At 38.4% G+C, this 25,471-nt stretch overlaps 1 protein-coding gene across 3 annotated transcripts in view; it reads left to right on the top strand.

Moving 5' to 3' along the window:
• ADAM23 (ADAM metallopeptidase domain 23) overlaps positions 1 to 25,471 on the top strand; it is a 242,989-nt gene that overhangs the window by 94,881 nt on the left and 122,637 nt on the right. For all 3 annotated transcript variants that reach the window (XM_043991921.1, XM_043991922.1, XM_043991920.1), the window contains exon 4: positions 10,011 to 10,074. In XM_043991921.1, the coding sequence (XP_043847856.1) occupies positions 10,011 to 10,074 (64 nt within the window). The remainder of the gene's footprint in view (positions 1 to 10,010; positions 10,075 to 25,471) is intronic.

Raw genomic sequence — 25,471 nt, 5'->3', positions numbered from 1 at the left:
TATCAGATGGTTTTGATGATTATCACTTTGTAATATAGTTTGAGATCTGGTACTGCTAGGCCACTTTCCTCCACATTTTTTCATTGCTTTCCTTGATATTCTTGACTTTTTGTTCTTCCAAATGAATTTTGTTATTATTTATTCTTGCTCTATAAAATTTTTTGGTCAGTTGATTGGTCATTTTTATTATATTGGTTTGGCCTACTCATGGGCAATTAATATTTTTCCAGTTGTTTACATCTGACTTTATCTATGTGAAAAGTGTTTTGTAATTGTGTTCATATAGTTCCTGGGTTTGTCTTGGCAGGTAGAGTCCCAAGTATTTTATATTGTCTACAATTATTTTAAATGGAATTTCTCTTTCTAACTCTTGCTGCTAGATTTTGTTGGTAATTTATAGAAATGCTAATGATTTATGTGGGTTTATGTTATATCCTGAAATTTTTTCTAAAGTTGTTTTCCAGTCTGTTTCTTGATTTTGAACTTTATGTTAATGTTGGGCTCTGCTCACCTGAGAACAAGGAAGCAGTGTTTCAAGCTTCAGGATTTTTTACGCCACTGTTTTCAGAACTAGTTCTGGGGGATCTGTGAGTTTTTGGTGCTTCCAAAATTGTGTGCTATAAAGAGAGGTGTCATAATGGCTTTCCTGATCTGCATTCTGGTCTTTACCTAGGAATGGCCCCTGCTCCCTGATAGCCACAAACACTAGTGATCATCTCTGCCTTGGAATTGTGACCAGGCCCTCTGTTCCCTTTTGATTGACAACAGGCACTTCTCTCTACTCTGCAACTGCAGTTCAGAACTGCTTATGGGCAATAGAGTTGCCAATCAGTGCCAGCTACACCCAGTGCCAGCAAAAGGTTCTTAATAATTTCCTTCTGATCATTTGTCTGACCCCCTTACTGTCTCTGGGCTGAGAACTCCTAAAGCTACAGCTGATGGACCTACCATGGTCTCTAAAGGGTGCTGGTGGTATGTGCATGCTCTTTGGATATACCTCACCTTTCTTGCAGACCTCCTAAATTTTCTTAAACTGGAAAAATGTCTCACCCTGACCTTTTGTTGGCTTTGCTGCTCCAAAATTTGATTTTAGGCATTATTTTAAAGTTGTTTGGAGTAGAATGTTGGGAGAGTTCAGTTCTGTTGCTGCTTACACTCCACCATCCTGGCTCTACACTGGTCATACACCCATTTTAAAGATGAGAAAAATGAGGCAAACAAGTTATGTGACTTTCTCAATGGGACTTAATAAGTTAATGACAGAATGGACTTTCTATTACTTCATGCTGAACAAAGAAATGATGAGATAAAAAAGCCCTATAGAATAAAAAAAACTTAATACATGATTTGATCGTGCCAGTCCCTTTAAATGCAACAAGATTTTAAGTGCCTGCCATAGTGGGGAGAGGGGGAAAGGGGAAGCGAACAAACATTTGTGTTAAATGCTTCACAAATATTATTTCATTTAATCCTCACAATAGCCCTGTGAAGTAGGTACTCTGATTACCCTATTTTATAGATGAGGAAACTGAAGCACACAGAGGTGAAATGAATTACCCAGGGTCACAGAGCTAATAAGTACCTGAGGCTAGAACTGAACTCCTATATTCTCATTCTCTCTCTCTCTCTCTCTCTCTCTCTCTCTCTCTCTCTCTCTCTCTCTCTCTCTCTCTCTCCTATATTCTCAACTCTCGTTTTAGTACTCTAATTACTGCACCATCCACCTGCCTTCTTTCTTAGTATGAAAATTCACAATGTTAAGCACTAGGGCATTCAAAGACAAAATTAAAAATAAAAGTTCTGCCCTAAAGGAGCTTACACTGTTTCATATTCCTATTACTGTAGAAATGAATTATCCTTTCAGTTTCCTGAGACCCAAATATATGTAGAATGTCAATCTTTTCTGAAAATTTCTCCTAGGACCCAAGAAGCTGTTTTAGAAAAGCTACAATTAACACTCAGTCACTGATTTGTGTGGTATAGCAGTTGTGAAGTCCTTTGTTTTCCCGGAAGACTATCCACAAATCTAGTTTCATGAATCACTAGTTACTCAGTGGTTTGGAAAGCTGCTATTTGAGTGAATAGGAAGATTCCTTTTGGTTAGAGAAATCTATACTAAAACCATACACAAAGGTAAAAAAAAAAAAAGAAAAGAAAAGAAAAAAAAGGGAAACCAGTTGAATAATTTAGAATTATAATTAAGCCTGCTCTGGGAATGACCTGGTTTTGAATATCATTTGACTACATAACCCATTTTTTTGAGCATCAATGTTACTTTGCACAAGAAATAATCCATTTTAAAAGTCATATGCAAAGACTTTTGTACAAGATGCACTAGGTTATATGAAGTAATTTCTTTGAGGGAACAGTATTATAGTCCTTTGGTAGGAAATGAAGCTCTTTTAATTTACCTCCTAATAATGCTAGAAGTTATAATTAAAACATGTGACCCTCACTAGCTAAAATTTCCAAATGAGGAACCTCAAAATGCCTTTAGCAGTCTAACCTAGAGTAGCCTTTAAAGTAAGACTTCTTACCTTGGGGTCCAGTGAGCCTGGGGATGGGATTTCAGGGACTTGGTGTATTTGAATGGAAAAAAAAAAGACATTTTTATTTTCACTTAACTCTAACTGAAATTTAGCATTTTCTTCAGTTATGAATTTTGGCAACAAACCACAATAGTGTTAGGCTTCCAGATTGCCAAAGGCACAAAAAACCTAATTTCTGCCTCACATAGCTATTACATAGAACCCTCTATCTGCTTTATCTAGGGGACACTGATCATCCCTGGAGTGTATGTCTTGTGGTTACCACCTACCTTCACTTCTTGTGTGTGTGTGTGTGTGTGTGTGTGTGCGCGCGCGCGCACACATAACCACCAGTGAATTCCACTGGTACTTTTAAAAATTCTATTAAAAATTGCCACCATGCAAAAGAATGAATCATATTTGCTGTACTTGCTATATAGATGAGTTGTGTTCCACTGTGCCGTATCAACTTGAAATTACTGCATAATTAGGCTCTTAATTGCCTTAGTATATCTCACTTTGCTGAGTTGGAAGTAATTTCCTACATTGTATATGGCAGCACATGAAAGATAATGATATTCTATCTATAGTCTATTGTACTTTGTGTGTAAAAGATACTGGCATTAATGAAGAGTGTTGTGGTAAAATAATGTGTATGTTATGCAATCACACTGTCAACTGGAATAAAAATGTTGATAAATCTGTTTTCTGATTGGTTGTCCTTTGGACCACAATCTCAGCCAATTCATCTACCATCTTTGCTTTTCTTTATGCATAGGCTATTGAGAGTTGATTTGGGGTCTGCTCTTTAAACCTGTACAGAATAATCCTCCCTTTCCAGAGGTCAAACTTTGGCAAAATCTTCTGAAACACAGTCCTGAACCTTGGAATACAGCACACAAAAAAGGCTTCTTTCTCCATCCCCAAAGTATCTATCAGAAAGCAAAAGTAGTAAGGATTTTATACTTTATTTACAGGATGACTCCTCAGGTCCTTACTCAGTGGCACTTTACCCTTATTTAATACACAGTTCTTACTAGGCTTGGTTATCAGGTTTGCTGACCACAGAAGATTGGAAGTGCATGGAGAGCATTCCTCAGGACAACAGTGAAAAGTGTAGCAATCAGTTTTTTTTTGGTGAGGCAATTGGGGTTAAGTGACTTGCCCATGGTCACACAGCTAGTAAGTGTCAGGTGTCTGAGGCCAGATTTGAACTCAGGTCCTCCTGAATCCAGGGCAGTGCTTTATCCACTGCACCACCTAACTGCCCCCAGCAATCATCTTGAGGCAGAAGAAATAAGAGAACTGAAAGAACTGTGCTGAAAGATATAATAATGGATATAATGGATATATAATAATGGATAACCCTAAGTATCAAGGATCAATTAAATTATGTTTTTTAAAGGGTGTCACCAAAGTCTTACTAAGATTTAAACCTGTTCTCAGACTTTTGGGATGTCCTATATGCTCCTTTTGGGATACATTTTTTAAAATGTGGATATATTTTGATGCATTTTAGAAAACAATTCCCTTCAAAATGAGTAAAAGAAATGAAGTGGTGGTGCTTTAAGGGAATCAATTCCAATTTTTAGAAACTGTCCATACAGTGAGCCTCTTTGTTTCCTAACAATGCCTGTTATTCAGTTTTTTGCATTCATGTTTGATGACTAGTAAGTACCCAAGGAAATAAGAAGAGAAAGAGAACATTGAGTTTCTTGAAAGTTTGTTGCTGGGACATTAATTAAAGGGTGAAAACATATTTCTTCCTCTATGAATGATAGTTTTGAAAAAATAGACTCCAAGTCTGAATCTTTATAGGCAGTAGAAGATAATTATATTTTACTAGTTCCTAATTTCTCTTTTTTTATATTAGAATCATTAGAAATAGTATGTTTTAACTTGATCAACCTAGCATATGTTAAAGTCTACTGTAGGATCAATGTCATTTGACCTGAATGTATATTCATTATGTGCAAGACATGATTCTAGGCACTGGTGATACAACATAATTCCTACCTTTTAGGAGTTTATGGTTTAGTTGGAGAGAGACACAGAGAGAGACAGACAGAAAGACACACACACACACAGACACAGAGAGATGCAGGAAGAGAGGAGGAGTAGGAAGAGGAGTGATAATGACAATTGATAATTTAGAGGTTTTGAACCTGAGTGACCTAGATATGGTGGGTGCCTCTACAGAAATAGGGAAGCTGGGAAGTTGGGCAGATTTGGGAAGTCGAAAATATTGAGTTCTGTTTTAGACATGTTGAGTTTGAAATTCCTATGGGCCATAATAAAGGTAGAGGTTTCCAGCAGAAGTTAGAACACAAGAAGGAAATTAGAGCTGGATATATGGACTAGGAGGTATCTGCATAGAAATGATAACTGAACTCACAGCAGTGGTATGAGATCACCAAGAGATGAGGAGGAAGAAGAATAAGGATGTCATAAACATCAACAAAATGTAGATTTGCTCAGTGTGTAGGCCCTCTTTGCTTCATCGTGTCAAAGCTTGTGTTTTGTTATTTTAAAAAATTTATACACAGTAAAGGAATTTCAGATAATAGAATTTTCATCATTTGTATATCCTACTGGTATATGATTATATAATCTGATATATTATTATGTGGCAAAGACATAGATTTTGTGTAAGAAATATGAAAAATGTATAGTATGTCTAGAAAAATGCATTACTCAACTTTTTCCAAGCACTCCCACTTTTGTGGGAGAAGATCCCTACATGGAATTTATTTTATGAAGCCTTGTAATGCCTATGCCTTTACTTTTTGGAATTAGGTTGGCAGGATCCACCTTGCCTTAGATACACTATAGGAGAACTAGGAAAGAGAAGTGTCACAGAAGTAAAGAAGATAGCATCTAGAAGAGGGTTAACAACAATGTCAAAAGCTTAAGATACTAAGGAGATTTAAACCTGAGAAAAGACCATCAGATATAGGAGGTGATAATGTATTGGTAAACTTGTAGAGAGCAGTTTTGGTCAAATGGTGGGGTCAGAACTTAGTTTCAACTTGAGTCTCTGTGGCCAAAAATGGTGGCAAGCAGCTAGATAACAGACACAGTGGATAGAATGTTGGACTTGGAATCAGGAAGACCTGAGTTCAAATCTTGCTTCAGATACTTACTAGCTGTGTGACCCTGGGAAAGTCACTAACCTCTTTTGGTCTCATTTTCCTTATCATAATAGTAGCACCTAACTTACTGGCTTGTTGTGAGACTAACATGAGATAACATATGTAAAGTGCTTTAAAGAACTAGATGTTATTACTAATCATTACTCTTTCTGAATTTATCCAGTCCAATCCTCATACAGTAGGCATACAATTCATCCCTGGTGCCATACTTGAAACTTTTCTGGTTTAGTAAAATGCCTAAGGTTTGTGCTCCATTGTAGAGCTAATGGAGATCCCTGGATCACCTTCATACCAAGTGAGGCATGATACTTATTAATTTAAAAATGAGGGTGGGTTGGTAAATGAAGGAATGAATTTTATTTTTCTGAAGATTCCACTCCATAAAAATCATTCTAGTTGTATAATGCATATATGATAAAGCAGTGAATGTCTCCATCTCAGAGGAATCTAGAAAATGACCTGGTAGACTTGCAGAATGCTAATTTTGCATGCTTATATCTAGTGAATCAGCCACTTTATCTTTCCTAGCTGAAGATAATAGGAGAGAGGGAGAAATATATCTTTTTTTTTGTCTTTTATTAATGTCTTTTTGGTTTGAAAAATTGACTTCTGAGTTGGCTTAAAAATCTTTCTATATTTCTTCATTGTTCACATCTAAGGAAAGATACTCTACAAGCTGAAAATAACTTTCTATATAAAACCATTTTAGAAGCAACATATAACTTTCTCCAAAGACTTCAGATTTGTGACAGTTGAAAAAAATCCTCTCTTGGAATGTTCACAATCCTAAAGCATGGAGCCGCCCTATGTACTGGGAAAGTATTGAAAGGTTATTAACAAGTATGAGTATAGAAGCCCAGATGATAAACGACCATGCTAAAGTGGGAAGAGGCTTCTTTGGCATTGAAAGATCATTGGATTCAAGAGGTATAGGAATTAATTTTCTGTCTTAGACATTCACTAGTTTGGTAATCTTGGCAAGTCATTCCATCTCTAGGGATGTGTTTCCTTATTTGTAAATAAAAGAGTTGAACTAGTTGATTTTTAAAGGTCCTCCAGTTCTAAGTCTTGTGACCTCTGTAAGCCTCACTTCAATACCTTATCAGGGCATGCTAGTAGCCTTGGCTTTTAGAAACTTATGTCAGCAAGATCTGACAATTCCACTCTGGAAAGGCTTTAGGTGTGGGACTGGGGATGGGCTCTGTGTTTGTCATCTGAAGACCAGCCTGGCTAAATGCAGAAAGAAAGGCTTATCACCAGAAGGTTCACCATCTTATGATTTTTTGGGGGGTGGAGAAGAGGCTCAATAATTGATTTTTAAAATTCTGTATCAATTCCTGGGACAGGATTGGAGAACTTTCTTTTCCATAAAAATGATACTGATCATATCTGTAACTTTTAAGTGCAGGAGGTTTGATTTGTTTTGTTTTTGTTTTTGTTTTTTGGTGAAGCACTTAAATGCCATCTTGGAAGAATCAGTCTCTGTCCTAATCACAGAACTCACCCATTGACAAATCTAAGATAACCAGACGGTTTAATTTAGGTCATAAAAAGTATCGCTTGTTCCCTTATCTTTTTCCACCATTTATTCAATTTCGGTAAATTTTTATGAAGCTCTTATTCAAGGCACTGTTTTAGGCAATGAGGAGGATACAAAGACAAAATGAAACACGGTGCTTTCCCTCAAGGAACTTACTTTATTATTATTTTTTTAGCCAGGGGGTCATGAGAATAAAATGGATACAAAAATAATACAAAGTAGAATGGGAAAGTTCATGAAAAGCATGTCTGGGCTGGGATGAAGGCAAAGATCAAGAAGGGAGGGATACAACCAAGAAGGGCTTACAGGGAAGGCTATATTTATTCACACAGAATCTTAGAATTGAAGGGAATTTTGAGGTCCCTTAGCCCAACCCTCTTCCTAATGCATGAATCCCCTCTTTAGTACCCCTGACTGGTGCTTGGTATTTGCTTAAACACCTCTAGTAGTGGGTCATTCACCACCTCATAAAACAGCCGATTATAATGATATTTTTGGACAGCTCTAATTGTTAGAAAGATCTTTCTTATCTGAAATCTGCCTGCCTGTCTGCCGCACTTACCCAGAATGGTCCTAGATCTCCCTTCGGATACAACACAGAGGTCTAATTGTTTCTTTCCATCTCAAAACCAGTTGGGATTCAGACTGTAGTGGCTTTCATATGCAACTGTTATACAATGAATAAAAGCATTTGAGATCCTGGGTAATTAAGAATGAGTGTGTTTTGTGGCAATTCATTTCAATCTAAAAAGAGTTTATTGAACACTTGGAATGTGCAGAATGAGAGTTGGCTTGGCATATCAGATAAAGGGCTAGCCTTAGAGTCAGAAGGGCTTGGGTTCAGATTGTACCACTGGACACGTACTGGCTGCATGATACTGGGCCCCAGGCAGTTTTTAAAGAGTATACCACACTGATGAAATCACATACCCAGAATAAAAAGGCTGGGCACTGGTTGTGTTTTGGCATGACACAGAGTGCCTGGTGTGTAGTAGTGCCTTGCTAACCCATGATCTGCCCAGTCTCACATCTCTGCCTTAAATAATATGGGACTAAAGGAGGAATTCAGGCTAGATACCTATCCCTGGACTACTTCCCAAAGATAGTAGCTAATTGTCACAGAATGTCACAGTTATCTCAAAAATAATAGGAAAAGGAAATTTAGTTTCCATATTCTTTGGCTCAACCTGAATCTATTTTTGTATTTCTGTCCTCAGTATTTCAATTATAATTGATAAGTCTGCTCCAAAAACCATTGAAATAATAATTGATAAGTCTGACTCATGACCTCAACCCCTCTGAGGGACAGACTTAAGGAGCATGCTAGTAAATATTTAATAATAGTTTCTTGGGAAAAAATGTATAGTTTGACATATGAATTTAATCAGTATGATTAATACTTTATTCTGTCTAGACAATCAACAAAACAATGAATCAAACCTTGATTTGTAGTTTGCTCATTTCTAAGGTGTGAATGTTGTTGTTTAGTCATTTTGGTCGTGTCCAACCCTTTGTGACCCCATTTGGTGTTTGTTTGTCAAAGATACTGGAGTGGTTTGCCATTTCCTTCTCCAGCTCAACTTACAGATGAGGAAACTGAGGCAAATAAGGATGAGTGACTTGCCCAGGGTCACACAGCTAACAAGTGTTTGAGACCAGATTTGAACTCAAGTCTTCCTGACTCCAGAGCCAGTGCCCTATTCATCATGCCACCTAGGCATTTAGCACATAGCCTGGCATAGTAAGTACTTAATGAATACCACTTGATTTGGTTTCCTCATCTCTAAAACAAGGGGAGTGTGTGTGTTACATGATTTCTAAAGTCCTTTTTAGCTCTAACATTCATGTTTCTATAAACTACTTATTGATTGGAGGGAACTCTAGCATCCCTTTATATGATACCTCAGTGGTGCTTTGTGAACCCAACCAGCATTTGTTAAGCATGTGTCAAACATCATGATTAGTTTTGGGGATGGAAAGATTTAAAGACAGTCCTTTCCCTCAAGGACCCTAAATTATACTGGCAGTAGTAGTAGTAGCTTGGTAAAGTATGCACAATCCTCTGGACTGTATCATAATCATGTTAGTCAATAGTCGGTAAATGAAAACTGACTTTTTTCCTTAATGAAAGAAGAGAATGTTAGGTGAGTAAAACAGATCCAGATCTTTGATTTCATCAATGTAGAACTGTTCCTTGGAGGAAACTCCCTCTATCTCTACCCATGCAGATTGGTGACTAGTTTCCAGTTTATAGACTTAGAGTTGTTTGGGACATGAAGAGGTTAAGTGACTTGAACAAGGTCATACGGTATGTATGAGAGGTCAGATTTGAACTTAAGTTTTTCTAACTCTGACTCTCCCTCTACTATATCATGCTGCCTTTCATATTGCATATACTTTTTTGGTTCTTGTTGACCATGTTGTGAGGGAAAAGAAGGACTTTGGAAGCCTTTGGTTTGCAGGCAGTATATGTAATTATTCATGGGATAATTACCATGGTTTTTAGGTCATCTTCCTTTTACTGCCTGCCCTTGAGCTATGTTTTTGTTCCTTTATGCATCTTCCTAAGGATTAGCAGTAGGAACCTGTAGGCAGATGTTAAATTTGTCTAGTTTTAGATGGAGAAAAGATTTGGTAATGGATAGGGTTGAAATTGTGTACTCTCAACAAAGCTTTTGTATTTGTGGATTTCAGTGATCCATGTGATCTCCTTATTTCTCATTTCCATGAATTGAGTTGTGTGCCATTATCATTGGTATATTAATGGCTCTTACTTTCTTTCCTTTGCAGTGGCTTGCTATCCTCTGATTATGTAGAGATTTATTATGAAGATGGAAAACCACAGTACTCTAAGGTATGGCTAAAAAAAAAAAATCGGGGCGGGCTATTTCTGGACCAAAAATCTGCGTTGGCAAAGTTCAATAAATGCTTCATTTGTTTTAATGTCTATGCCAGGCAAAGGGGCTTCTCCTCTTACACATGTGAAGGAACTGCTGCCTTCTCTAGTTAATGAATGATGGTTACTATCAAAAGTAAAAACAGCATGCATAGATATTGTGACTGAGACTTCTAGGGATGTGAGTTCTTTAGTCCTTTTCTTAGCTGAGCTAATAGTGAAAGGTAATATGAATGTACCTTTTTCTACAATATGTTCTGTTAGTTGTCTATGCAGTGAGTTTAGGGTAAATGGATGGTTTGATGAACTACAAAGCTAAACAACAAAGATTTAATTCAGGAGCACAGGACAATTGTAGATAGATTTTAAATTATAGAGTTATAAGAGACATAATGAACATATTAGTCTGCCTGCCTTATTTTAAAATGAGGACATCAGGACAAGCTAGGATAATTGATTTGCCTGTGGTCTTGTAGCTAGAATGTCAGAATTAGGAATAGCAATAGGTACCCAAGGAGGCTGACAGTAGTTTAGATGAGAGGTGACAAGAGTCTGAAATGAGATAGTGGCCACTAGAGTCTAGAAAAGGTGATGAATGTGAGACATGCTATGGAAGTAGAATGAATGGGACTTGTTGTAAGGGAGAGGGAAGAGTTATCTTTACAGCAGGTACCCAGACTGATCACCATTGTTAAAAGCTATAGGGAGAAGTCAAAAAGGGTAACACATAAGAAAATAAGAATGAATAACAAATAAGAAAAGTCCAGTGGATTTAGTAACTAAGTTTCTGTGGAATAGTGGGACCAGAAGTCAGATTCCAATGGAGTGAGAAGGATGGTGAGGAGGTGGAGGCATGATTTTAGGTGACCATCAAGTTGTTTTTCAGTGAATAGGGGAGAGAAGGAAGGAGGGTGGGGAAGAGAGTGAGAGAGACAGAGACAGAGACAAAGATAGGAGATGGTAGAGTTTGGGAAATATCTTTTCGGAAAGGGAAAGTAGAGTGTGCTTTTTTTTTTCTTTGCAACAAACATTTATTTTATTTTTTCCAGTGACATGTAAGGGTAGTTTTCAACATTCATTTTCATAAGATTTAGAATTCCAAATTTTTCTCCCTCCCTCCCTTTCCTCCCCCCTCCACAAGACATCAGCCAGGTTATATATGTACAATTCACAAGTGCTCTTTTTATCAGTTCTTTCTATGGGGATGGACGGTATGATTAGTCCCTTGGGATTGTCTTGGATCATTGTATTGCTGAGAGTAGTTGAGTCATTCACAATTGCTCATTGAACAATACTGCTGTCACTATCCCCAGTGTCCTCTTAGTTCTGCTCACTTCACTATGCATCAGTTCATATGAGTCTTTCTAGGTTTTTCTGGGATCATCCTGTTTGTCATTTCCTATAGCACAATACCATTCCATTACAATCATATACCACAGCTTTAGTCATTCCTCAATTGATGGACATTCTCTTGGTTCCCAATTCTTAGCCACCACAAAGAGTTGCTATAAATATTTTTTGTACTATTTCCCCCTTTTCTCTTTTTCATGATTACTATTGTTAACTGTTTCCCTCCATCCTATTCCCTTCCCCATGATATTTACTCTATTATCTATCTTCTTATACCCTATCCCTCTTCAAAAGGGATTTGCTGGGGCAGCTAGGTGGCTCAGTGGATAGAGCACCGGCCCTGGAGTCAGGAGTACCTGAGTTCAAATCTGGCCTTAACACTTACTAGCTGTGTGACCCTGGGCAAGTCACTTAACCCCAATTGCCTTGCTAAAAACAAACAAACAAACAAACAAACAAAAAGGGATTTGCTTCTGTCTGTCCCCTCCCCCAATCTGCCCTCCCTTCTTTTGCTGCTCTCCCTTTATTCCCTTCCCCCTCATATTTTCCTGCAGGGTTAGAGAGATTACTCCACCCAATTGAGTGTGTATGTTGCTCTTTCCTTGAGCCTTAGGCTCATTTACTGCCCAGATTAAATCTGGACTTTTTTCTCATATCTTTCCTTCATCACCCTCTTTTCTCTTTCCATTTTTTCCTCTACCTCTCTAACTTTATCTTCAAAGTCCTTTTTTGAGTGCCTCTATGGCCTGAGACCAATTTGTATTTTTCTTGCAAGCTTTAGATACAGGGGCCCTGATGTTGACATCTTCCTCTAAGGGTGTACCTTGATCTTCCTTGTCACGAAAGAAACTTTCTATGGTCCTCACCTTTCTCTGTTTGCTCATCTTGCCTTTCTTTTACTTGACTTTTAGCTCCTTAAAGTGGGGCACTGTTTCCAGGCTGCACTATTTCAAGCTTCAGAAGGTCCTAGGTGGTATGATTTAAGGAGGAGCAGGTTCTTCACTTGCATAGCCGGTTCCCTGGTCCATAGATAACCCCAGACCAACTTGCTAATCAACCAGCCTTGTGTGTTGTGATTATCAGCTCCAACAAGCCTGTGCCCCTCCCCCACCTGGATCACTGCTATTCAAGCCTTCCTCCTGGTTCCCAGCAGGGGTGAAAAACCCAAGTTCTGCTGAGGCTGAGGGGGGGGGGACCCGCTCTTTCTCTGGTGAGGCCTTCCTGGGACTGGATCTGTGTCAGGGTGACTGTGGGGTTGGGCTTCACTCCTGTCTCAGCACAGGAGCTCCCTCCTTCTGACCTTCCAAGCTATCCTTGGTTAGAAGATGATTTCAGCACATTCTTTGGTGGGTTTTGCTGCTCTAGGAATGGAGCATTATTTGGATGTTTTTTGGAGTGATTGTGTCATGGGTTTGAGAGCTCACTTCCTTTCCTCTGCCATCTTGGCTCTGTCCTGAGTGTTCTTTTAAACAACAGGGAAGGACCAAGTAGCTGGAGAGAGATGAGAGAAAAAGGTAATGTTCAATGGGGCAAGCTCCTGAAGGAGATGGTAGGAAGGAAAGAAGGAAAGAAAGAGGAGTTAATTAAGTACCTACTATATACCAGGCACCGTGCTTTGTTTTCCCCTTTTTACATTTAAGGAAACTGGCAGGCAGAGGTTAAGTTACTTGCCCAGGGCCACATAACCAGTAAGTATATGAAGTTAGATTTGAACTCAGGCCTTCCTGACTCCCTGTACCATCTAGACACTTGGATGAAGAATACAAACATAAAGCAAAATGTGGGCTGTCTCTTCCTCCAGGGGTGGAACAAAAGAAAGGATGGGTAAAGATATAGAGGGGTTTGTGGTGTGGAGAGCCAATAAAGAAGCTTTGGAAGAATTCTGAATCTTGTGGTCATGTGGGAGATGAGATCATTTGCTTAGAAAAAGGTTAGTGGGGGTGGTTTTGGGAGCTTGAGGAGAACTAAAAAGGTTTGGGATAGCCTTTTTGACCAGTGAGAGTTAGTCAGGGAGAATTTAAAGCAATATCATTCGGTAGTGAGAATCCAGTTGAGATTAGAGCACTTGAATTTGGAATTTTCAGGGTTTCCTCCAGCCCAATCATCCACCTGGGAGTAGGAATGGAGAAAGCAATGCTTATTTGAAGGATTATAGTGCAGTCTAGGTTTCTGTGAGCTCACAGCCTATAATTAGGAGAAGCTGGTGAAAGTTGGGAGTGAGTGGCGATTGGGGTGGGGGGCATGACTTTTTTGTTTGTTTGTTTTTGTTTTTGTTTTGCGGGACCATGGGGGTTAAGTGACTTGCCCAGGGTCACACAGCTAGTAAGTGTCAAGTGTCTGAGGTCAGATTTGAACTCAGGTACTCCTGAATCCAGGGCCAGTGCTTTATCCACTGCTCCACCTAGCTGCCCCGGGGCATGACTTTTGACTTGATATATGGAAAATCTTCCTAAAGATTTGTAAGAGAAGGGGTCTGCTTGGGTTGGTGGGGAATGTCCTCTCACTAGAGATTTTCAAGATGACCATTTGCTGATGATGTTTTAGGAAGATTTTTTTTTTGTGGGGGGAATAAGAAATGCGTTAGACTACATGGTCTTTGAGGTCCTAGCCAACTTTAAGATTCAGTGATTCTATGGTGGTGGTGACTGAGGGGTGAGGATTGGCAGGGCTCATAACCGGCCCACAGACAAAGGGGTCCCGAAGTTAAGACTGGAGGACATTAACTATGAAAGGAAAGGAGTGAGGGCAGAATAGGGATGATGGATTTAGAAAACAAGGAGGGTTAGAGGGACTGAAGGTCATGTGAAGACTGAACCAACAATAAGGTTAAGGTGGAATGACCAGGAGAGAGAAAAGGAAGGACCAGAGATTTTGAGTAGGAAATGTACTTAGATGAAAAGCTGGAGAGTCTTCACTTATATATAAATCACAATTTGACTCTCAGGAATGGGAAGATCCAGGAGATTCCTTGTCTAGTGAGAGAATAAACTGTGATTTGACCTTGATCATTTCATTATTAGTGCTTCCTGCAGGGTTAAACTGCACCCATTGAAAACCACTTACTGAGGGGAACAAAAGAAGAAACAAGCTAGTGGGAAAAGAGAGGATAAGGAAGGGAGGAGAAAGAGAAGAGATTAGAAAGAAGTGAGAAATGATAACTACCAGCCTAATGACACCAATGTCATTTATGTGACACAGACTTTCAACTGCTACACCATGTCCTCCCCTTGAGGCTTCTTCCAGCTGAGGTTCATTAAGACCTCTCTTCCAACCAGAGTATCTCACTAATTCGGTGGAACTCAGAGAAAACTAGTCTGAATCAATGAAAAGACTGCATTGCAGTATGTGGGTTTTTTTTTTAAAGATCTATGGTTTTCTTCTTGTCAGGTAACTTAAATTAATTGGTAATGACTTCCAAGTAGAAATCTTGTTTAAGCCTAATTAATTAGGTAAGAATTTGCAATGACTTAAATCGATTTTTGTGCAAGTCATGTACAGAAGTTCTTAAAATAGTGTGTTCAATGCAACTAAATGTGCCTGGTGCTAAGGATACAAAAACAGAAATGAACCAGTCCCCGAGTTTAAGGAGTTTACATTCAACTCAGGGAACATCATACAGACAGATAAGTAAATCAAATATGTAGAAAACCAAAACAAAACAAAGTCATTTTGGTGCTTTGGAGGGAAATCTATTGGAACACATCCAGATAAGCCAATACAACATATATTTTTAAAATACATTAGTAGGGGCAGCTAGGTGGTGCAGTGGATGAAGCACCTGCCCAGGATTCAGGAGGACCCAAGTTCAAATTCAGCCTTAGACACTTGACACTTAGTAGCTGTGTGACCCTGGGCAAGTCAATTAATCCTTATTGCTCCACACTCACAAAAAGTAATTAGTATACAAATAAATACAAAGCGATTTTAGGGATGAAAGAAGACTGCTGATGACCTGGGAGATTAGAAAAGATTTTGTGTAGGAGTAGTTAGTACTTAAATAGAACCTTGAAAGGATCTAGGTATTCCTAGAGGCTGAGGTGATGATGGACGGCATTCCAAGCATGAGTGACAGCATGGGCAAAGGCACAGAGACTTGAGATAGAATGCCTTGTATGCGTTGTTCCAAGTAGATTAACCAAGCCGTGAAGTGTTAATTCCCTAATTTAAATTTAAAGTTTAAAGATAAATTTTAGTTCATATCAGGTTGAATAGGAGGTAGCTAGGTGGCTCAGTGGATAAAGCACTAGCCTTGGATTCAGGAGGACCTGATCTCAAATCCAGCCTCAGACACTTGACACTTAACTAGCTGTGTGACCCAGGGCAAGTCACTTAACCCTCATTGCCCTGCCAAAACAAACACCCCCCCCAAATAAAAACCAAAACAAACAAAAAAACAAATCAGGCTGAATGATGAAAAATTAGGAATAAATTGAGTCCTCATTAGTAAGATTTTATTTTATTCTGCAATTGTCTTTCCAGAGTACTGAGTGAGGTGACTAGCTGATAATGATAATAGGTGAATAAATGTCATGCATGTGCTTATATGTTATATAATGAATAATATATATGCACATAACTTTAAAATTTATTACAGTATTACTGAGAATGTTATTCTGATTTTATTGATGGAGAAACTGAGGCTTAAAAAACATGTGATTTTCCTCAGGCTTATCATTAGCACATGATAGCCAGAATTCATCTTCCAAATCTTGTGTTCTTCCCACTATTCTATGCTTTCTCTTATTACATACAGCTCAGCAGGGAAGGAAGTGTGACTTATCAGAAATTTGAGTTTTTTCCAGATTGCTAACTAATGCCAATCTAATTGTAATGGCACTAGGTGATTCTTTATTGTATGGGGTTGCATAGGAAATTATATGTTTGATTCTTGTAATTAGTATCTCAAATAAGAGAATCAGTGTGGTCGAGTGAACAGAGGACCAGCCTTGGAGTTGGGAAGACCAGGTTCAGGTCTTGCCTTTGATGTATTCTAATTGCATGATCATGGGTAAGGATATAAATTTTTACATTTTATAACCTGCATCAACAGAGGAATTTTCCACATTGTGAATTGCCTACACTCACTGAGCTGAGATTCCATCAATTTGTGTGTTCTAAATAATGCCCAAGGAACTACCTTCCGCTTTTCAGGTAACACCTTAATGTTCAATGTTGATCTTTTACTTCATAGCTAAATGAAAATTGGCCATGGGTGGTTGGAATCCTAGTGTCTAAGTAACAGAAACCCATGTGTTGCATTGTAATTTGTTTCTTCGTCCCATTGGAAGGTAAACAAGAAGTTGCCTCGGGACTCTTGGGTTTTGTTTAGCCTCCTTAAAAGTGAACACTTTAGAACGTGAGCCGAAATGCTAAACTGGGCAAGATAACAGTCCTTCTTGGCACTTATACAAACCAGAGCCTCCCTCCACTGTGAGCACTGCGGTTGCTGAATCATGAGTCTTGAGTAGAAAGAATTGTACAGAAACTTTATAGACTCAGCAAATGGTCCAGCCACCTTGGTATGCGGCAGTAACTGGATCCAAACTTCGTAGAGGAGAATTTCTGAGTCAATTGATTTGGAAACACAGGAGCTAATTGGCCTCTAGAGGTCATCTGAGTCCACAAAAGGGAGAATTGAGCATCAGGAAGATTTCAGAAGGTGGGCTACTCTCAATGAGTCAACAAAGGATTTTCTGATTGTGGCTATAAGCCATCTTTAGTAGCCTGTCTGTTACAACCCAAGTTTTTCGTTCACTGCTTTGTTCCAGCTTATGACAACGGAGCTAAACAACCCATATAGATTATCTTCTTTACTGCTTATATGATTGGGATATTCTCTTTCACTCTCTCCTCCTCTTCCCCTCCCCCTCTCCCCCACTCCCCTTCTCCCTCTCCCTTTCCCCCTCTCTCAGCATTCTTTAATAGTGATTAAAAGAAATAAACCAATATTGCCTAAAATGTTATTTTAACAAATTTTAACAAATCACTGGAGTGGCACTATACTAGATGTGTGCTACCATGAAATTATGATGAAGTTAAACAGTCCTTTTTACTTTATATGTATATTTCCTTCAAAGTTGTCAAATATTTGAAATGTAGATTCAATTTTTTAGACTGGGCTTCCCCCTCTCTCCCCGATTAGAAGTACAGTGCCCATTGACAGTATTGATTGGCATGGAAACTTTAACCTTTGCTTTTCCAGAAAGCAGAGGTTTGCCTCTCCTTAGGCAACCTAGTGACCCTCTGGCTCCTAGAACCTCTCCACATTGGTTCCAGACATTGGAGTCACCCATTTGGCCTTAATCCTGCTGAAACTCTGAATTCTGCAGAACTTCTGAATTCAAGTGATCCACCATCCTCAGCACTCCTCTCCCTACCCCCTACAGCAGGCACTACAGGTCCATCATGCTTAGCTCACTTCTTGATTATTCACACAGAATAGATTCAGAGATATTGATAATCTAAAATTATTTTGTATTTGCTTTTGAAATGTGTTTTCATAATATAATTTACATTGAGGATGTGTATCTGATGATTTGGGAATTCCCTTCAAACAAAATGATTAATCTGTATTTTAAAGGAAGGAAGATCCGGGAATTAGTCTAGTTTTTACTAGCACGCCTACTGCCAATCTTTACTCCCTTTCAGGAGGGGCCCAACTCACCCTCAGATGTTTGCCTAGTTTTTACAAATTCAGTTCATTTCAACAAACATTAAGTGCCTGCTATGCACTAGACACCATGCTATGCTTTGGAAAATTTCAACAGAGTTGGTTTTAAATGATTTCAAAGAGTTTCAGTCAATCTTTACTTGATACAGAGATCTGAGAGGGCCACAAAGCAAGTAATCAAATCAGAGTATCACTAAGTGTGTATGGAAGATTCTTCCCTAAGAAGCCACAATATGGATACATAACATTATATGAGGTTCAAGAACTTCTTATGTGGTTAGGCAGTCATTTTACAAATCTCTATATTTTTGTGCATTGGTACTTTTTTTTTTCAGACCAGACATATGATTTCATCAGTGCTGAGAACTCTCAGGGAGCAAACTCTTACCACAAATACAAGTGGTTCTACAATTCCTAGTCACAGAGAGTTGCCTAGGGTACTGAGAAGGTTATATAACTTACCCAGGGTCACACAGCCAGTAGCTGTGCAAGACAGGACCTGAAACTAGGTCTTGAAGCAGTTCTCCTGGGCCTTCGAATTTCTACAATATGCACCTTTAATCAAATTTATTTTTCCACTGAGCATGGATTTCAACGAGTAGCCCCTATAATTTTGCAAGATTCGATGCAATTAATACAATGCCAACCTCCAACAGGAATACCTGGAGGAGTTTTACCACATATGAAATGGTCAGAGAATTCCCCTTCCATTCAGGCTTTACATAGGACATTATTAATGAAACAGTTGAAGGCCTTGGGTTAGTTTCTGTCTCCTTGTTTTACTAGTAGGCAGAATGGTTCACAAGGATTTGGAGGATGCTGAAGGGATTCTTGTTCAGAGATAGGTTAGACTACATGGTCTTTAAGGTCCCTTCCAACTCTAAGAATCTGTTCTCCTGCTGGCTCTTCTCTGTCCCAGGGTGGGAGTGAGTAGTGCTGTATTTTGTCACAGAAATGCTCCTGTTCTTTGAATACAGTGCTATCTTGTGCTGTACCTCTCACTTTGATCAGTGTCTTCAGTTCATGTCACATTTCTAGACATTCCCTAGGGAGGGGCAGCTAGGTGGTACAATGGATAGAGCACCGGCCCTGGATTCAAGAGGACCTGAGTTCAAATCCAGCCTCAGACACTTAACACTTACTAGCTGTGTGACCTTGGGCAAGTCACTTAACCCCAATTGCCTCACCAAAAAAAAAAAAAAAAAAGAATTCCCTAGGGAAAGAGTTATATTGCTTTTTCATGGCAACAGTCCTTAAAGGCTTAATGGTCATGTAGAGTATAAGAACTGGACTCTGGAACAGTATTACTGGTGCTGTGCTTCCTACTATCAGGACATATGGCTGTCCTAAGACCTCTCATGAAATTTCGTTGAAATGATTTGGTCCTCTCATCCACAGAGAACATGCCTTTTTAAATGGTCCAGTGTCATCTGCCATTGTTTTTCCCCTATAGTCACCCAATGCACTCCTCCTCCACCACTGCCCCAGTGTCCTCATGCTCCAATGTCTCCACCCAACTTACCTCTCTGCATGATAAATTCTGGAATCTCCATTTGAGGAAATTCCTATACTGTGTTTACTTTAAACTTGGCTTAGCTCATGACTCTGCCCTACATCTCTCCCACTCGCTCTTCTAGTTCCCTTGTCTGCATTGTCTTCCTCCATTAGAATGTGAGCACTCTAAGGGTAAGAATGATCTTTCTTTTAGTTTGTATTTGTATTCTCAGCACTTCGCACAGTGACTGGCAATAGTAAACACTTAAGAAATACTTGATCTATTTCCCAGAGTCAGTGACTAACTAGGAGAATTTGAGGCTCTTTGGACTAATTTGTGGCATACTTTGTGACTTCTTAGTCTCATTGGCATATTTCACAAGTTGGTTTATTTCATTTTTTGAGCCCAAGCCCTATTTTCCAACCTAGTTCTTTTCATTGTCCCCTGTGCCTATCTTTGTATCAAAGTCATCAGTATCAAAGTATATGTCACTTGTATTTGGAGGATCTTGAGAAATTTGGAGAAGTATGTGGCAGTTTTACCATCTGCAACAGATGTTGCTGTGTCAGCTACTGACATCTTCATAAGCATTTTATTTCTGCTCATTGTGGCTACTGTAAAATGCAATAACTTAATAGCTCATGAAATGATGCTTCTTACTACCAACTCCACTAATTCTGTTATTAATCTTGCCAAGGAGAACCAACAAATTAACATCCCATTTAATGCATTTAAAAAATCTGAATTAATTACATTTTTTCTATGGATGGTGTTAATTTCCTCTAATGGCGCATCGACTCATTGGCCATTGGAGAGGGATTGCACCCTTGTACATTAAATAGCAGAAGTTAAATTAGTGTTATGGTCTAATAATTCTTTGATTCATAGAACTCTTTGCATCCTTTTCTGCCACTCCACCATTGTTACTGTGTCACTGGCAGGGTTCTATACAAAATTAAAGGCTTTCTATTTTTAATTGTTTCATGGGTTGCTGTAGCTATCAATTTGGAAATTAGATGGTTTAGCGAGTGGGTGAGAGTGATGAACTTGAATCAGGAAAATCTGAGTACAGATCCTGCCTCAGACAATATCTATGTGATATTGGGCAAGTCCCTTACTTTTTTTCAGCCTCAGTTTCCTCATCTGTAAAATGGAGATAATAATAGCACCTACCTTATGAGGTTCTTGTGAGGATCAAATGCGGTAGCATATTAGTGCTATGCCAGTTTTAAGACACTATGCATCTAAATGCTATGATGGTGAATAAAAGAGCAGTACAAGTTCTAAATATCCTAAAATAGCCAAAAATATCCTAAAACAAAGGATATTCTGACTAAGCCAATTTTAGGATCACGTCTGTTACAGCCTACGTTTTTCTTGCTTATGATAACTGAGTTGAACAGCCCATAGATATTATTGTCTTCACTATTATTAGTAAATAACAACAATAAATCACTTAGTGGCCAAACTTCAATGAATGAACTTGTATTTAACTTTGTGGTAGCCCTTGGACTGAAGAAGACACAGTCTGGTAGAGGGCATGTACTTAGAGGCTTCCCAGGATTGTGTGACCTCTGAGGACTTGGTGCTCAATTGGCATAATCTTTGAGAATACCAGCTCATCTCCATACCATGATAGGGAAGCAAAGGATACATTTTGGAGGAACCAAGTTTTATGATTACTGGCTTACTTCTGTACTCATGACTGAACATAGAGGCTCCCTTTACTCTGACTTTACTTTTTAAAAAAATCAATTAATTTTGGGTAAGGGGTGCTAGACTTGGAGAATAGGGAAGGGTAACGAGATCAGAAATTCTGATGAACGCAGGATTAGGAGTGATAGTGGGAGTGGTGAAACAATAGGTGATTGTGGCTAAACGGGAATTTTGTAGTTTACTATGATTGGTGTGTTCTTTCTTTCTTTCTTTCTTTCTTTCTTTCTTTCTTTCTTTCTTTCTTTCTTTCTTGCTTGCTTGCTTGCTTGCTTTGTAGGGCAGTGAGGGTTAAGTGACTTGCCCAGGGTCACACAGCTAGTAAGTGCCAAGTGTCTGAGGTTGGATTTGAACTCAGGTCCTCTTGAATCCAGGGCTGATGCTCTATCCACTGTGCCACCTAGCTGCCCCCTGATTGATGCTTTTATTAAAATATCCATGTCAGCAAGAATGGCCTTACATTGATATAGCTCACTGCTGTTAAAATGGGAAAGCATTTTTTTGTTTGTTTGATACATTATTTTGTTTGATTCTAGAGCCTACTGTGTATCTGGCACTGTAAGTTTTGATAGGTAGACTACCTCTCCTCCAATAGAATTTATTCAATAGGTACAAGGCAATTCACTAGGTAAATCATGTACTTCTATGACTTTCTTGTGTTTACTCTTCCCACCTATAAAGCTCTCTACTCTACCAAGTCTTGTGTATCCTTTAGAGCCCATAAAACCATCCCCAACTACTCCCAGTGATTTTTCTCATCTTTGACTTCCTACTTCATTTGTGGCAGACATATATTGAGTTATTTACAGTTTTGTATTGGGGAGATTAGTCATCTCTCCAACTACCCTGTAAGGTTCTTAAAGGCAGGGGCTATGTCTTTCATAGCACATAGTTAAGTGCCCAGTAAATACTGATGGTGACTGATATCTGTGGGAGAATCTATCATTACATCTTGATAAAGGCATATAACTTATATTGTAAAGAGAGTATAAATAAGATAACAAGAGGTTATTGTTGAAGACTCTCTTGATTTTTATTTTTCAGATTCAGTAATCTAAAAATATTCAGTTATTACTATTTTGGTTAAAATACAGTCATCAGTTCTCTCTTCTCCTCTCAGCCTACTCAGAGAGAAATAGTGAGAGACTATGAATCTTAAACATTATGTTAGATATGTAAGATATTTTATAGTATTCAATAAAATTACAACTCAACAAACATTATTTAATCAGAGAATGAGATGTAGTTGATAGGTATAAAGTGGTGAGTTACCAGCTGAGTTAATACACCATAAATTTGTAGTGGGTGAAATTAGCTTGACTTTGTGTTTTTCCAGTGATTCCTAAAAGCCTAGTTGTAGGAATGAAGAAATTAGGCAGTAGAGGTTACCCAGGGATGAAGAATACCAGGTTGGGAACAGTGAAAGGTTAAAGGAGTGAAGGATTCTAAATTGATGGCTAGAGAATAATTAAAGTGACAGACCATAGAGTCCAGACTGAGAATGGAGACAGATGAAGTTACAAGAAGGGAGATAGACTAGGAGAATAAGGAAGGGACCAAGGGATCAGAGATACTGACAAGGGTAAAGAAGAGATTTAGTGTAAATGAGAGAGTTAGAGAGGTAGAAGGTTAGGAGACTGTCACAGAATGGAATTTTAGAGTTAAAGATCTTAGATAATAATAGCCAGACTCATAAGAATAGCTACCACTTGTATATAACTTTTAGGTTTGAAAAGCATTTTACAAATATTTCATTTTATCCTCACAGCAACCCTGTGGGGTGGGTACTGTTACCATCCTCACTTTTCAGAGGAGGAAATCAAGGCAGAGGAAAGTTAAATGATTTGTCCAGGTTCACTCAGTTTGTAAGTATTTGAGGTCAGATTTGAATTCATGTCTTTGTAACTCCAGTTCCAGAGTTCTATCTATCCACGGTGCCACCTAGCTGTCTTAGAGGGTTCTTAGGGGTGGTGAAGTTCTTAGGGGTGGTGAAGTCTCAGGTATGACTTCATTATTGTGTGGCTTAAATGTGGTGAAGAGGAAAGTTGTTGAAGATATTGGGGAATTGTATAGCCAGGATGTTATAAGGTCATCAACATGAGTATGACTGAAAGATATGGGTTGGAGAGGAAGCCTGTGAGCCAAGTGCCAAAGTTATAAAAAGTTGAAAGATGTCTGTAAAAAGGAATGATTTTCTAAGCTTCTGATTTCTCAAATGTAAAATGGGGCTAATAATTGGAGCACTGCCATTACAGGTTGGTTATAAGGTCCTCAGATCAAAGGAGAGGGGATGTGTGTTGGACATGGTATTATGGGAATCTGGGTTCGGATTCCACCTCAGACAGGAATTCATCTGCGCTCTAGGAGCCTTGATTTCTTCTGTAAAAGGGGGAAAATAAATAATACCTATCTCATAGCATTAGTTTAAATTTTTTTGTTCTTTGTCTCTTTATTATGATCTTAACAGACATGAACAAAAATGATCATTTCCATATTTGAAGAACAGAAAAGGAGAATTATTCATAAAGCCAGGAATCTTAATTCTGAATATCTTTTTAAAAATAACAAATTCAGCACAGTAATTCTAATACTGTCCCATTTGTGTCTTTCTGAACTTCTTTCTGTTCTCATCTGTGTATTTTATAAAAGTTTCATTATGATTCTTTTCTTTTTTGGACATCACCGTTCTTTGTCAAACCCTATAAACTCCCCCTACAAGCAAAAAGTAAAAAATGCCTTTACTGTGTAACAAAGAAATACAGTAAAACAAAACAGACATACGTTGGCTGTGTCTTTATTCTGCATCTCTAGTCCATCACTTCTCTATCATAAGGAGACATGACTTATCATCATCAGCCTTCTGGAGTCATGCCTGCTCATTGTATTGATAAGAATTTTGAATTCTAAAATAATAACAGCTAGCATTTATATAGCTCTTCAAGGTTTGCAAATTATTTTATATGTTATCTCATTTGATCTTCACAACAACCATATGGGGCAGCTGCCACTATTATCTCCATTTTACATATGGAGAAACTGAGACAGACAGAGGTTAAGTGACTTTCTTAGAGTCACGTACCTAGTAAGTGTTTGAGACAGTATTTGGACTCAGGTCTTTTTGAATCAAGGTCCAGAGGTCCACTGAATTACTTACCTTACTTTATAATGTTACAATTACAATATAAAAATTGTTTTCTTGGTTGTAATTACTTTTCTCAGCATTATGTCATACAAGTTTTCTCAAGTTTTCCTGAGTCTTTCTCTTTTGATGACATTCATATGGCATTCCATAATCAATGGGCACTCTCTTTGTTTCTAGTTCTTTATTACAACAAAAAGAGTTGCTATAAATATTTTTGTATATATGGATCCCTTTTCTTCTTTCTTTGATGTCTTAGGTATTAGCCTGATAATGTTATCATTGAGTCTAAGGGTATGAATGTGAACAGTTTAGTGACTTTTGGGGAAATGTGGTTCCAAATTGCTTTCCAGAATGGCTGGGCCAGTGTACAGCTTCACCAGCATTGGTATGCTGTTATCCAGTTATTGTGAATGTTAAAGGAAATATTGTATCTAAAATGCTTTAATGCATTACATAAATGTCAGTTATTATTACCAAGATGTGTATAATGCTTAGGAAACATTCAGAATCTTAGATGAGATTTTTAAAAAAATTATTATTTAAGGAACTAGTTTGTAAGGAGTGAAGTAGTATCCTCAGGAGACACATCTTACTCAAAAACGTATAAAACATAAATATTTTCAATCAGAGAAGGGAACGTCGCACCTTATAGGTTGGATATAGTCCTTGGTTTATATTCATCTGGCCTGCAGGAAGTTTTCTAAAATTGTGTCTGTTGGACATTCCTTCCCTCATAAGTAAGGACACCAAATTAAGAGTCTTTTCTATTTTAAGTGTGTGCATGTTGGAAAGAGAAAAAGATGCCAATTGTGACAAAACAGGGTATACCTTAAAGGGAGCCTTTAGGTAAAAGGCTCTGAGGTTGTTTGCCTTGGTTAATATTAGGTGGTCATCTCCTGGGGATGGAAGGAGAGGAATGTTATAGGCTGAAATCTTGGGCATCATGGTTTTTCTATACATGTTCTCCCCCTCCCATTTTATCCTT

Source organism: Dromiciops gliroides, chromosome 3 (assembly GCF_019393635.1).
Source record: "Dromiciops gliroides isolate mDroGli1 chromosome 3, mDroGli1.pri, whole genome shotgun sequence".
NCBI lineage: Eukaryota > Metazoa > Chordata > Mammalia > Microbiotheria > Microbiotheriidae > Dromiciops > Dromiciops gliroides.
This window is presented reverse-complemented; position numbering and strand designations above follow the sequence as displayed.